Raw genomic sequence first — 15,279 nt, 5'->3', positions numbered from 1 at the left:
ATCGTAAAATGTGCCGTTCAATTTAATTTGTGAAAGGAGCTCGTATGACCTAGAAGGTAAGAGGGATTGAAGGAGAAGAGATTGGAACTATGCGGGCGATTAATCGCAAGCCGATGAAATTATTAGCTCTGAAATTTGATTTGCCGCTACCGATTATCATCAAACTAGATAACAAAATTAGTCGTGAATGATATAATCGATCGACGGTGGAACGCTGCATAGGAATTTTCGAGAACTCGATGGCACTTGCAGATGTTTTAATCAAATGCATGTCTGCTCTGGTCATTCGCTTTAATCTCGCGATTGCACGATTAATAGCGCGATATTTAGCCACATCTGCTTCTGTCTTTCGAAATGAAGCACCGGTGGAAAAGCATCGTGTTAGACTCGTCGACTATGACCAACTTGACTTTAATGCAGTACATTATTCCGTATAATCGGAAACGTCGGGAGTCGAGCCACGTTTGTCGAGCTTATTAACGTCGCTGGCTCGCTTTGCTTCGCGGCCAAGCTTTTTATACACGTCGCTGACACAGTTACGTGAACAGCATTAAACCAGCGAAGCAACCGGGTAAAGATTCTATTTCGAGTATTATCAGTCGCTTGAGTACGCGTTAAGAAACGATTCTTTTAACTCGAATCGATAAAGTTAAAAATATTTATATACAAGGCGTCCTGTTAATCGCGGCGTAATCGATAAGCAGGTGATTCTAAGTGAAAATATGAATCGGAAATATGCGATACAATGTCTTCGCGTGGCCCTTCGTTTTCGAAGAAATCGAATCGAATCGTTTCTTTGTTGAATGTATCGTGATTGATGGTGCGCGCCGCAAAGTATGGTTATTTGTGTCGGAAGGACATTTGAGCCGAGCTAAGTAATCGTCGAATCCGATTGCGAACAATTTCTATGCCATCTACCTTTGACAACAGATTATTACTCGGCTCGTTTTTACTGGCCTGATAAATCCTGAAGTATATCGCGCACTTACATTGACGACTCGGTAGACACAGTTTTCTAAGAAGATATCACCTCTATTCGTCAAAAGGAAAGTTTGTTCAACTAATGTTTATATTCTCGTTTGTAATTATCAGAATTCCGTAGTCTGTGTATATTAATTTATCTTCGCAGATTACCTTTTTCTTTAGAGTATTTTCTTCAGAATATATATTATACAATGTATGTAATGTACGTATATTCTGTGACGCATGTAAAAGCTATATAATTATTATATAGCACCTTCCGGTTAGCTTAAACAGAAGCTTACTATATTTTTTGATATTTTCTCTTGCCGAGCCTATAGCAGGCGATATTTCCTCGTTCTTCCGTTATTACACCAAAGATCAACGATGTTTCATGACATGTAACGAGTTTCGTTATTCCGTGCAAAGTTGAAGATTGAATTTTAAGGTGTGGGAATTTAGGCGAATCAAATAACCCTACCGTACTATATATAGGAAACGAAGGCGTAAGCAAATCATTTTTTTTTTCCTTTTTCCATAGTCGCCGATCCACAGGGGGCGAACGGTGCTTCGTCATTTGCTCTAATGCTTTCTTCCTTCCTGCTTCGTGCGAGCGATCAATCTTAATTCGCGTGCTAAATTACCGACCGAAAGACTGATGTTCCCTTACCGAAGAAATATATTAAGACGCGGTGAAACGGTGCTTTTCGCGTGGCCGAACGATGAAACGGCACTTTCCGATCTCACGTTTGCACCATTAATTCGTCACGATCGCGAAACCAAGCCAACCATCGCTTATTATTGCTGTTTTATATCGTTTGGAAAAGGAACGGTCTGTCGATCGGTAATACGAGTACGATGATCATCAGTAGAAGGAACATACGATAAAACCCTCGTACGTGTTCATCTTTATCGCATTTATCATCCACCCCTCTTTGGAATGTACCCATAATTGCAAATTCCGTTCCCAATTTTTCCCATAAGTGGGTTATGAAAGTATTTCAATCTTCTATGAATATGTTAAGTTGTTCGGAAAATCCGAAGGGAATTTTAAGGAAGATTTAAGTAGAATCAGACTTTCTGTCATTTCTAATTTCACGAGTCTTTATTTTTTGAAAAATCGTTGCTTCAATGAAATTATTCCGTTTCTTGTCTCCCATGCCTCTGACATAAGCTTTGCAAAGATTAGGATAAATAATACGAGACTACGGCATATTTGGAGAATGAGACAGATGGACGAGAACATATGCCAGATACGATTCAAAATTTCTTTCATGTACACACGACGTTGCCTGGCTGAAAACACAGACACGGTTTCCCTTTATTTCTCTTCGGTGTTCACCCAAAAGCTGTAGGTATTTGTTCAAATATTTCGATATTTAATAGGAATTTCTAATGAGAACCTCACGGACGTTTTCGAATTACGTAGTATTATGTGTGTTGCGTAAAACAGTTTGTTTCGTAAATAATTGATAATAGTTAATAATTCCCAGAATGATACTAGCCAACTTCGATGCGTTTATTACCCATTCCAGTTTGGAATGTATTCATGAGTGGAAATTTTGTTGCCTACTCATCCCATATAGTTTATTAAAGTATTTAAATAAAATACTTTGCCTGGTAAATAATTAATAATAATTACCAATTAGTAAAACGTTATCTATCTTTCACGAGTCGCGTTATATCTTAAAAGACCTCTACCCGAGATATTTTCAGGCTTGATTCAATGAAACAAGATGCCTTCTCGTTTCGCGGTCGATCGCTTCCGAATCAAGCGTTCTTCGTTAATTCGGTTTCTTGGTCGCGTGAAACCAAGATCAACGATTTCCGCGCGTGAATTAGTAAATTGCCTGTCAGTCAAGCCATTGTAATTGCATTCAATCGTCTTACGTAGCAATTGCTCGTCTCAATTCCCCGATCTGCTTGCCCCGTTTCTTTTATTCCGTAAAAAGCGTTGTGATGATCGAAGAGTTTCGTGTTATAGAAGCTACGCGATTGGTAGTTAATTACTTGCCCCAGAAAATTACATATCAAGGAAATTCTAGAAGGCCAGAAGAAAACGAGGTAATTGTAGAAGAAAACGAACTTTCCGATGTATAAAAACTCACCTTTAACTGCGTTCAGCTTGTTGCCGACCATCTGCTTCGCCACGAAGGCTGCCATTTTGGTTCTTGTTGTTCAACGCTTGGCAAAAACCAGATCTGCAACAAAAGATCTTTTTAGTGCTGGAATTTGGATATATAGGATCACTCGAAATTTTTATTGTTTTTCATTTTTCTATTTTTTCTTTTTTTTTGAGGAGAGGATCCCTTAGAGAGTTTTAAAACACTTTGCATCGAATCATAAGTTTGTTCGTCTTTTTAAAGAATTTGACAATACACGTCTTTCAATTTTTCAATGAAAGGTATAAATTTATGAAGAAGCGAGATAAATCAGTTGGCAGTTGATTACAGTGTATATAGAGCGTAGATGTTTACGCGTTTAAAAGAAATTAAAAAGAGTCAAAACGAGGAATTGCAATTCCGCCAGGCAAGCAACAAAGGTCTAACAATAATAAAAATATAAAAAATACTCAAAGAGAGATACTTGTTATAAGATTTAATAGGCGAAATAAATTTGCGTGTATCCAAGTTTCATTTCTTTATCTATATTGCTGAAGGTATGAAATTCGCTTAAAAATCTGCAGTGTAATTACACAGAAAGATATTACGTGAAAGTAAAAAGAATAGCGAAAGTGAGAATAACAGTGTATGTGATCTTTTAGAAAGACAACAACTTATTAGTTTCAACTTATTACTTACAACTTCAAGCAGACGACTTATATTGCTCGACCTAATATTTTCTATCGAAGAGAAAAATATCGGAGAAACGTGAGGATAAAAATTTGTTGCGCTAACGTCTCTTTTAAAATACAGCAGAGATAATAGCCCGGGGTGGCGTTTATATATATATTGTGAAATCTCTTTGGCCAAAGGGATAACCATTTCGGGTAATAACATTATATGGTTTCAGCTCGTAAATCCTTTTTATGACGTCATGGGAAGTAATACCGACGTTCGATTCGATTTGAAGTTCTGGCAAGTGGCCGCGTAATATAACGGCGAAGGGACGATTTTTTAGAAGGAATGGCACACCCGCCGCGTGCGTTCGCGAGAATTTGCCACGGTTTGTTAAAGAGAACGAGCCGATAGTCAAGGAATCGGCTTTTCGATAAAACGATTCTACCACACATTCGAATAAAACGTTGAAAAATATCCCGAGTCGAACGAGAGCGAGAGATGCCGCCCACTTGCCCATAGGAAGCTGCTTTTATCGCCTGAAACCAAAAAAGGAACGACACCGCGATCCGCGAATAATTTCCAAGTGGTAGCCTGGAAATAAGAAAGCAACGGGATTTCTCCCGTTCCTTCGGGCGTTCGATACAAGTATGGAAATAAATGTCGCGGAACAAGTACGGAACAAGTTCTTCGCATTGGCCAGAACAACGCTATCATTTTGTCATCTTTTGTTCGTCCGCCATGTAGGAGGAACTTGTAAAAACTCGTGTAAATAGCAGGATAAAGCTGTAAGTACGTGGTGTTATTTATTTTTACGATTAATTGAGAAACCTTGCAGCCATTTGACAATTATATTCCGCTACATTAAATCGTCTGTTTAAACACGAATTTACTGCAAGACACATAAGCTCTCCAATGACTTGTAGATGTTCGTGTGTTTCCAGGCGTTCCGATTTTATCCTCGATCGTTTTCCGTAATGTACCATAACGTTTTGACGATAGATAGGCAAGTTGCACGAGGAAATATATTAACAGCAACTATTTGAAGTACGTTTGGAAAGTTCGAATTATCGCCGAGTTATTTTCATCTTCGTATTGAGTCGCAGGTTGTAATTTCTGCTCATCGTTCGAGTGAAATAAGAGTCGTTCGATTGGTAATGCAAGCGTTTTTACGCAAAGCGAGACGATCATTCGACTAATAGCCGTCGAGGGGCAACCTTTGCTTGAAATATCACCCCGTGTTCGGTCGTTCTCTCTCCCTTCGGACTTCCTTTCATTTTCTCTTCTCCGTCGTCCGCCGACCTTCTCTAGTCTCTTTCGGTACGAAAATGAAATACGCATCTCGTGGGACGGCCACGTCGATGTCGAATGTCGACGTCGACGTCGATGTCGATGTCGATGTCGATATCAATGTCGAGACGTCCACGTCCCCGGTCCGGTCACGGTAAAAAGTATTTTAATCTCGCGTCGCTGCAATTTGGCAAGAAAACCGCACGAATTCGCGAATATCGTCCGAGAAATGTTAAGATGAAGAGCAACGCTCGATACAAACGAGCTATCACGACAGATCGTGATTATTCTAAATAAATAATAATTGCGAAGGAAGATTGCTCACCGCCTGTGCAACAATATCGTAAATTAAGGAACATTCTTTTTATTATTTAATTTGTACTTTACAATTTGACCAGCTGGACATTTGGTAAATTTTTCTAACTTAATTGCTAATTAACATGTGGATGGCTACCCCTAGCGGGATACCATCTTCGAGTTTGACTATTTTATTTCTTTAGCGCGGTCAGTGGGGTGTTTTCTTCTTAAAAGGAACATAACCGCGGAGGAGAATGACTAATACACGAATTACGTACTTGAACGCGCGCGTGTGTCAATTTTCATGGTACTCTGAATGCTTGAAGAATCACTATGACGCGTGTGTATTTCTCCGTACAACGCAACGTATATTATTGAAAGACGCGCGACAAGACTTGCTCGTGTGCATCGTATCTAAGCGCACAACAGTAACGAGATGTTGCTTATCGGCGCGAAAACTGCCATGTCAGCGCGTTGAATAATTTAATGGAAAGCTCTAGGTCATCGGGCCGGTATCTTGTGCACTTTCGGTTGACCTTGCATGCAGCGCCGAGACGAAACCTCTAGCGTGAAGGAACAACGATCGTGTGTAGATCTGCGTTAAAAATTCGATTTCTTTATAGACGTATGGACTACACGAACGTATAGATTCTGACAGATTGATGGCGCTTTTAGATGTCCAACGTGTTAAATAAATTACTCGGCCGATTGTCAATTATGAATAATATATGATAGTGACAAATATAACGAAGAAACGAGGACGCATGCTATGAAGAAAACATAGAAACGACGAAGAATAAACGTAGGAATAGAAACTGGGCTGAATATTTGGACTGTCAACGTGTCAGGGAACGAAATAAGAATGGCGCGTTTCTATGTTAAACGTAAGAACCAAAAGAACTTCGAGATTAATCGTAAAAAGGGAGAAAAATTACACCATGTCATCATCGTCGGAAGTAACTACATACTGTAACGACCACTTTAGTCGAACGAGATAATGAGAAGAAGATATTAGCGGAGTTCCCATATGGAACACGAGAATCAAAAGAGTTTCGAGATTACAATCGTTCGAAAGAAAGTACGCTTTTATCCAAAGTAACTATTAGGATGTCGCAGCAATTGCTTGGTTGCTTTACTTTCTTCTTTCTTCTTAATTCTTAACCAAACGTGTTCGAACTATATTCTTGGAAACGAGGCTTGAAATGGAAAAATTGTACTTTACGCTTTTGACTTATTTTCACATGTGGAACAATCTCCTGTTGATCGTTTACTCATCCGTAATTAGCCTAGTCTGTAATTGGCTAACTTTAGGTATACCTGAATTTTCCAAATTTTCCATCTTTTCGAAAATGAAGTGTCGCATGACAAAATTCCATATTTTCGATTCGTTTTCTCACGCAGAATCAGCCTGTCGCCGAATGGACCACAGTTTGCCGGGACATTTTGTACGAATAACTATAACGATCATGTAGTCGGCCGAGATAACAAGAGGAGAATATTAACGCCAAGTCTATTGAATTAACGTTAACAGAAATCACAGCAAGCGATAACGAGCGAGTTGTAATTAAATCAGGCGTTCCATAGGTTGTTCGCGTTACATCGTTGCGCGATTATCGCATACAGACGTCACGAGTGCAACAGGAATTCTATTCCCTTAGCGAGGGAAATGCGTTAATGTCTCCGGTCTGGCGCCAAGGAAATAGAATTGTTAGACGAATCACGGCTGTCGCGTTTCGCTACAAATCGTACGGCAAGCCTTCTATTTACAGCATTCACGAAATATTCGCCGGCTCGTTCATGCGAATTGCCACGACACGAACAAACATCTCGTAAGCAAACCCTCTCCGAAAGAAACTCCATTTCTCATACGACATTAAAGAAATTCCTCTTCTGTATTTGTACGAGGGAAACTCGACTCGGTCGTTTATGTTCCGACGCCGGATCCATCGGCGTCGCTTATCTGGCGTCTAGCACAGAAATGGTTGAAGCAAAGTGGCTGGTCAGCCGAAGACACGGAAGAGAAAAGATCGATAGAGAGAAATATGAGAGAGAAGAAGTCTTTAGAAGAGAAATATCGTTGAATGGAAGGGGAATACACAGGGTATTTAAAAAGCAGGCTACCGAAATTTGATACTGTGTTTCAGCGTGTTTTTACGGGGGTGAAAATATATCGATCACAGGAGTTATGAAATATTCGGTGGTAGTAGATATTTTCTAGAGATTATGAGAATGGACGATAATATTCAGTAGATACATGTCGTGTACTAATTTTTTACTGAATATATATTTCTAATAGATATCTCGTAACTTGCATATATATTCATGACATTCGCTCAGTGCTAAAAAAAAAAATAATAATAATAATAATAATAATAATAATAATAACGCATATACGACACAAACATAACATTTTTCCGTGGTAGAAGTTCAGCTACTTTCGTGGGTCAATGTAATTAATTAGTATGCACAGCGGTTGCAGAAAGTATTTGTACATCGTTATATTTATTGCAGTATCTACGTACTACATACTAATTAATTAGGTAGAAGTATATTAAATTGCGTATTATTTACATAAGAATACTGTCGGTATAAAAATTTGATATTACGAAAGTGGGACGAAAAATCTTAAAAATACTTTTTACAGCCACTGTAGACGCTGCTGTATATACAATGATGGTACAAATACTTCAACTGTATTTCTGAAACACCCTATGGAAATCGAGAGAAAACGATCACGATGGCAGAAGAGAGAAAGACGAGAATGGTTGGTAACGAGAAGCGGGTCGGTTGCGAGAAGACGACGCCGATAAAGCAGCGGTAAACCGGCGTCGAGACGTCTCGGCGCCTCTCCCTCTTTCCGTGTCCCTTTCCCCGTGATTTTCCAACAACGCGCGACAACTTTATCCCGGCGACAATGGACAAGATGAGGTTCGCTTCGCTGAGATATTACGTGTTTTTCCCACAACCGGCGGAATCCACCGCACCACCGGAAGTTCCTCCACTTTTTCGATCGCCACCCCTAATCCGACACGGCTTAAACGCTCCGCCGCTCATCCATACGGAATCGCGCGGCCATGTTTTTGTTTGCTCAGCCGACGATTAAATGGTTCCCGACTATCTCCGCTTCCTAGTAGACGATCGACCAACTTTTCCAACGTTTTTTCACTAGAGCATCGAAAATCGGATCGCACTCGTGCAAGATCCATTCGGAGTTTTTCAGGCTTTTAGTTTCGCACAGATCGAACGATATTTTTCAAGAATGTTTCACGTGTTCAGAATAACTATCTTCGAGTAGAGTTTATGTAGCGTTTTATATATCGTTTTTATTACGTTGAGTAATAAAATTGTTCGTCCCTTACTAACGTATGGATTTCGAGATACGTTATAAAAATTATTCGAGGAGCGTAAAAGTACGAATTCTCACGTTCACAATCTTTTGGTAGAAAATACTTTCCTGTTTATGGGGAAACAAACTATCCCTCGATTAGATAAATTTGTTCACGTCGGATAGACAGATAGATCGAATTTATTTAACAAAATGTGCCTGATCTTGCGATGCAATTTATTTTTCAAAACATTTTTACATCTGCAGATATTTTATTTTCGTTGATTGCTAGAGACCGAAGACTGCTGATTCTAATTTCTAAGGTCCAGCAAAGAATCGGGAAATTAACTTTATCGAAATGTAACGTCGCAAAGTTATAAAAGAGATGTTTCTAAACAAACCTCTAACGTAACTTGTAACTGGTCGGTTCATCGATATTATTAGTCATCGTGGAAGACGAACTCGAGACAAAACAGCTAGGAAAGCTATCGAATTGCAGTCAATTCGAGTTGCCGACTCACATTGTGGAAACTCGATCCGTGAGAAAAGGAAGCTCGCGGCACAATACGGCGAAAAATTGGGGCGAAACGAACTGAGAACGCTTGGCAGCGATACCGCGATCGCCCTTTATCGTTCGGTAAACAAGCGGTCGCGAGTCACGGGAAATATTTGCCGCTCTTAAAAGTCCACCCAGCCGGCAATTTGGCCGACGTTGGATAAGAGGAGGCTGCTGGAAGGATTCGCTGTCGAGACCGTTTAAAGCACTGCCTGGAGGGTCAACAGCCTGGCGAGGAGGTTTAACCGCGATTCGCCTTTTAACTCGGAAGACAGATCGCCTGCCGACTAATTGACAATCGAGGGAAAGAACGTTTCCGGGCGGTAGACCGCGAGAGCATTTCCTCCTCTAGCATTTCCGCCATCGAAAAGAAAAAGACTCGAGACAATGGTGGATTCCACTTGGCAACCGGTACTTTCGGGACACTACAATTAACGAATTCCAGAAATTATTCCAGCACCGTGACAGAACGATACGAGGAGAGAGTCAGCGACGACGGAGGAAAAGCCATTCGTTTCCGGTGCAGAGTCGGACAAGAACGTCGACGTCGCGCAATTCCGACGCGACGAAGAAAAGCTACCGGTCGAGTATGGGACGAGAGAGAAAGAGCAAGGGAGAAGCTGAAGGACACTTCGGAAGAAAGAACGGCCGCCTCGTTAGAGCACCGACCACCTCCGGGCATCCTTGGCTCCTCGATCCCTCTGCACTAATTAAATACTGCCGAGACGCGGATTCGGCGTTCGACTGCAGCGAAAATCTCGCCTACGGATCCTCGAACTGTACCCAGAAAGGAAGCATTGGAACGACGACTTCTGACACTCCGTTTAAGGAGAGTTAATTATCCCTGTTTTCTCTTATCCTTGATTTGCTCTCGCTTTAGTCATCCTCCTGATGCATTGTCTAACGAGCTGTTTCTTTCTTTTTCGCTTAAACTGATTTTCGTTGTTCTTTCAGAGCTCGGTCTTCAATCGAGTTTCTTACCGATCAAAGTTTCTGGGTTCGTCGAAGGTGGCTTCGTTTGCGATTTAAAGTATTTCGAAGATTTTGTTCGATGGTTTTCAAGCTGAAGTATATCGGTGAAAAAGTGAAGTAGAATTAGACACGCATGGTTGCTATAATGAATAATTACTTGGTGTTATTATTTCTTCAAGATGTTAATCCTTAATATTTTTTAATCTTACGACGTCGTATTATGCGTTCATTCATATATTTTATATATTAGGTTGTCCGGTAAGTGTCCTTCTCTCGCAAACGTGTTTTTTACGACAGTGTACCTTCATACAAACGTGAAAACAAGTCTGTGAAATGTCACGGTGTTTATCTCAACAAAACAAAACGGAACGTACGTAATTCGATAAAATAATATAAAATAAAAAACGTTGTACGTCTATTATATCCTGATAAAACGAAAGAAACTTTTCGGACAATTTAATAATTACTTTTAAATTAGTCGATTTGATTTTGAATACAATTATACGCGGTATGATGATTTCTTATGCTGTATAATAGCCATTCATTTACCGATGAAAACGAAACTTGCAACTTTCTGATGTTATTACGGATATCATGCGAGATAAGAACTTACTTTAAACATTTTATCTCATTGAAGAATCCTTACCCCTCAGCTACCTACGTCTCCAAAAACTGTTCCGTAGATAGCAAGAATTAACTCTCAGCTTTTATTCTAAAATTCCTTTGTACCAATTTACTTCTCCTCTGGAGAGAAATATAAGAAAAGGAATTCATTACTCGAGAGAAATATATAAGAAAGGAAAGTCCGTGAACGGCAAAAATGTTCTTTCCTTGGGAAAAGAATTAGCAGAGAACCGCGGAAAGAATTCCATTAGTGGACGAGGCATCGAAACACGACTCAATTAACGAAACTACAAATTCACCAAGCACGCAATAATCGCGATTATCGCGAGCATTCTCGGCACGCTTCCACCGCGTCTCGTCGCCTCGCTTTCTGTCCTCTTGGAGCCCCGCGAAATGCAGACCTTCATAGCAACCTCTGCTACGTGATCGCGGTGACTAGTGGAATGGGGTCGAACGTGACGTTCCTCGGATGAGGTGCTCGCGAAATTAAGATGGTCCGTGTCGTTCCTACGTTTCGCCTGGTTGGTTCTTCGAAAAAAAGTTGTCGAATGTTGTACAGTGTTCTTTTTACAACGGCTGCGTGATCGCGAAAAAGTCACCAAACATCTAGCTGAATGGTATCGTTTGTCGGTTAGCTCTTCCAGAATCGAGTGTTCTTAGAAGTTTGATCGTGAAGTTTTAAAAATTATCGAGTTGTTGGAAAAATTCATAGGGAAATCCAAGAAATGTTTCATGATATTGTTTCTTTATAGAATTAGGATGTATATCGTTGAAGGATAGATTGTTCGCTTGGAGACTCTTCGTTATTTATCTTATAACTAAGATGCCTTCTAAAAAATCAATAACATTCTAATTTAGGTTCGGTCTTAATTTCTTTATAAATGTACTATATCATAATAATATATCGTATTTATATATTGGTACAACCGCAGCTGTTTTAATTTAGGATGCTCGATTCTGTCGAATTTGAGCATAACAAAACTAGATATTCTATTTAAAGATCCAAAATTGATCTCAATTCAACAAGAGTGTAACACCGAAACAAATGCAAAAACCGATACCATCGTATTTTTTTTCAATCCTACATATTTTATAAGCGAAATTGTAACTTCATATTTGAAGCAACGAGGCGTTTTCGAGCGGATAACATTGTACGAACACCTTGTATATCGTTCAACGATGTACCAATCCCGTAAAGACACAAGATCTTCCGATCTTCTGTAAATTCCGCTATGAATTCTTCGAACGACTCAATAATTCTTAAAACGTACAGAAATAAAACATCAAACAATAGGAAATGAGAAAAATTATGGCTCTCTCGCAATCAAACAATCATCTTAAATCACTGTGCGTCGTGGGTTGTTCTCGTCCGAGCTGCACTTTCTTCCATATAAATTCAACTGGGCGAGTGCTTCCGTATGTTGCTTGCGATTTCTCGCGGCGAGCACAGCGTCTGAGTAACGTTTCCTGATACGATCGCCCTTGCCTGTATTTTCTTTCCCCTTCGCCACTTGAGATTACCAAGGTTCCCTTTACTAGCTTGTAGACGGAAACGAGAGATTTGTTGGGAAACAAAGACACCGCTAATGGAGAAGTTCGACGCCTCTAGAGGAACTACAGCGTAGATTTCCTCCCACTTCGATCATTCTTGTTTCGCTGATTCCAAGTTAACCGCGTTATATCGAACTCAATTGCCTTTCAAGTAACAGCTTCAACTCTTGTCTTATGATTCTGTAATATTTATTTTACTCGTTGAATGCTACGATCAGTGTCAAAGTCTTGTTGTTATTCGCGGCGGGAAGAATACAATGAGACTGTAATGTTGATTCAAAAACTACCGCTTTAAACGCAAGCTTTAATCGGCTAATTCGAGGAGATCTGACAATATGATAGGCAAAACGACAACTCAGAACAAGAAATCAGAACTTAGAACTCTTGTTCGTGAATTTTTTGGTTATTATTTAATTTGTACTTTACGATTTGTCCAGCTGGACATTTGACAAATTTTTTTAATTTAATTGCTAAATAACATGTGGATGACTATCCCTAGCGGGATACCATCTTCGAGTTTGACCATTTTTATTGAGGTTATTAGATGTATAAAGAGAGAAAACGCGTGGATAAAGTGTAAGGTAGAAAATATATATTTAATAGAGAAGTGTAATAATAAGTAGGAATACAATTTGAGCTGATCCAGATCCGCATCCTAGCAGTGTTACCTTATAACTGAAAATCCCTGAAGCCAACGTCGCCTGTCTGTTGTTTATGGTCTGCCTTCGTGCCAGTCTTTTGTCTATATGCTGTCGATGGCTTCAGCGCTTGAGAAAACTAAAAAGACCAGATGTAGAGTTTTCGTAGAAGTGGTGAACGCTTCAACAATTTGATTTCTTTAGTGACATCAGTGGGGTGTTTTCTTTTTTGCCTTCTTTCTATGAGAGTTTTACTCGCTAAAGGCTAAAGGAAACTGATGAAGATGCCTATGACTTGGAATAGCTTTCACTTCGTTCCAATTATTGCGTCTATTTAATATTTTAATTTCTCGCTTCAGTGTGTGCTTTTCGCAAAAATATGTATTTTCTTTTCTATAAAGGCGCATCTATGTAATGATGACAGCAAATAATCGACGCTGCTTCGTACTATTTCAATTGCAACATGCCATTTGTTTTAATTGAATTACCAGGTTATATCGAGGCAATCTCCGCGCTGTGTGCCAAAGACGAGAATTTTTCTCGCTGGAAATTCCAGACGATTGCCTGTTTATTTCGAGCTATCGGAAAACAGCGACGAAACGAACGATTCGCGAAATTCCCCGTTTTCGTTGAAACGTCGTGGAATACAAATGAAGAGAGATTCTTCCTTGGGAAATTATGCGAGAATTCCTCGCGTTTCACGCAGTTAATGCATTCTGAAGAAACCTTCTCCCGAATGAAAATTAAATGATAAAGTTTGAATCCAGGCTTGTAGTTACCTGCCATTACTAATTCTTTTATCAAACTTACGTATGTAGATTCACGCCTACTCAAAAAGTATTCCAACACCCGTAGAAACTTTTCATGTGTACGCAAAACGTTTTGAAATCTCATTAGAATTTAACAAGACGTGACTGTCGTAATTATTTTGATGAAATTTAAAAAGTATGCACGTGGACGTTACGTAGGCGTTGAAACGTCATCACTTCCCACCAAACGATCATCGTTGTAAACGTCAACATCCACCATGCTCGGGCGCTTTCACGCGTGACGTATCTAATACATATTCTCTGATGAATTGATTTTATTAGCGCGTTACTTGATTCAACCACTATCGGAAGTCTCCATTCTAGATATGGACTAACTACCGAGCATTCATCATTTGATACGCTCTGTTCCTGGTATCGTTAGCCAGATCATGAATATCCAATGACGTTTCCAATTTCCAATCGCTTCACTTTACCGAAACTCTTCAAAATATAACAATATTCAGATAAAAATAGGAATAAATGTGGCGTTCTCAGTCGTGGAAAATTGTCAAGGATCATCTGATTGCAGAACTTTTACGATTGAATCGATCGCTTGAAGATTTTCGAGCGAGAGGAAGACGCGTTTCAATGTTTCATAAACCTAAGGTAAAAGTTGTGAAGTTAATTCCTATCGAGTCTTTGTATAATTTAGCGATATACTTCGTATTTCTCACGAAGGAAATCTTTTTCCTGATTCGATTCGATCAATATAACTGCGGGAAAAAATATTTAACACGTATCCTTTACGTGTCTCGATCCATGTTACAGGAATGAGAACATTCCTCGATATTGGGATTGAAAAAATATTTCACAGAATATCTTAGAAATATGGGGTTTAAAAAAATCATTCAAATGTAAAATGTTAACACTTTGACTGCCACGCCGGAATCACATGTTTCGCACAGGAGGCCACGGTGTTTCAACGCAGTGTACCGTTAGATGCAAGATTTGTTCTCTTTTTTTTTTTTTTTTATTGATGTTCTAATAAAAATGTTTAATCGTTCAATGGGCACTTTTTATTTCAAAGTATCTTCTATTTATCGGTTATATTCAAAATGCCCTAACTGTTAATTTTCGTTCAATTTTTACAATTGTAAGAAGTTGAAGCGCTTCGGTCCAATGACCAACGTGGCAGTCAAAGTGTTTTAAAGAAAAAATTCAACCGTGTAATTTTTGAAAATGTTTGATCTTTGCTGCAACGTTGATGAAACGCTCAATTCTAGAGATTCTGAGGTACCGCGCTGAGAAGGCTTCGAATCTCTCGTTATTGTCGTATTGTTTGCTTGATGAAATTTCTAGGACAAAATTACCAATAGAATAGTAAATTGGATGGAATAAATTCGCGATGCAGGGTACTCAAGGATCGTTGCTACGATCTGTACCGGCAAAGGTAAGTAACAAGTCGTGTAATGCCGCGATCCATCAACACGATCAGTCGATCCATCAAAAACGATCCAGGATTGTCCTCCGCTGTCTAGGA

At 39.5% G+C, this 15,279-nt stretch overlaps 1 protein-coding gene and 1 long non-coding RNA gene across 9 annotated transcripts in view; one reads left to right on the top strand and one right to left on the bottom strand.

The window, feature by feature from the left end:
* Nucleotides 1-15,279, bottom strand: part of LOC100647316 (complexin) — a 323,682-nt gene that overhangs the window by 195,260 nt on the left and 113,143 nt on the right. Inside the window, exon 2 of the mRNA XM_003401062.4 lies at nt 3,069-3,161. Coding sequence (XP_003401110.1) covers nt 3,069-3,123 — 55 coding nt within the window. The 5' untranslated portion in view covers nt 3,124-3,161. The remainder of the gene's footprint in view (nt 1-3,068; nt 3,162-15,279) is intronic.
* The window catches only part of LOC110119914, a 303,031-nt gene that overhangs the window by 228,278 nt on the left and 59,474 nt on the right, over nt 1-15,279 (top strand). The window lies entirely within an intron of this gene.

This window comes from Bombus terrestris, chromosome 15 (genome assembly GCF_910591885.1).
Source record: "Bombus terrestris chromosome 15, iyBomTerr1.2, whole genome shotgun sequence".
Classification (NCBI taxonomy): domain Eukaryota; kingdom Metazoa; phylum Arthropoda; class Insecta; order Hymenoptera; family Apidae; genus Bombus; species Bombus terrestris.
This window is presented reverse-complemented; position numbering and strand designations above follow the sequence as displayed.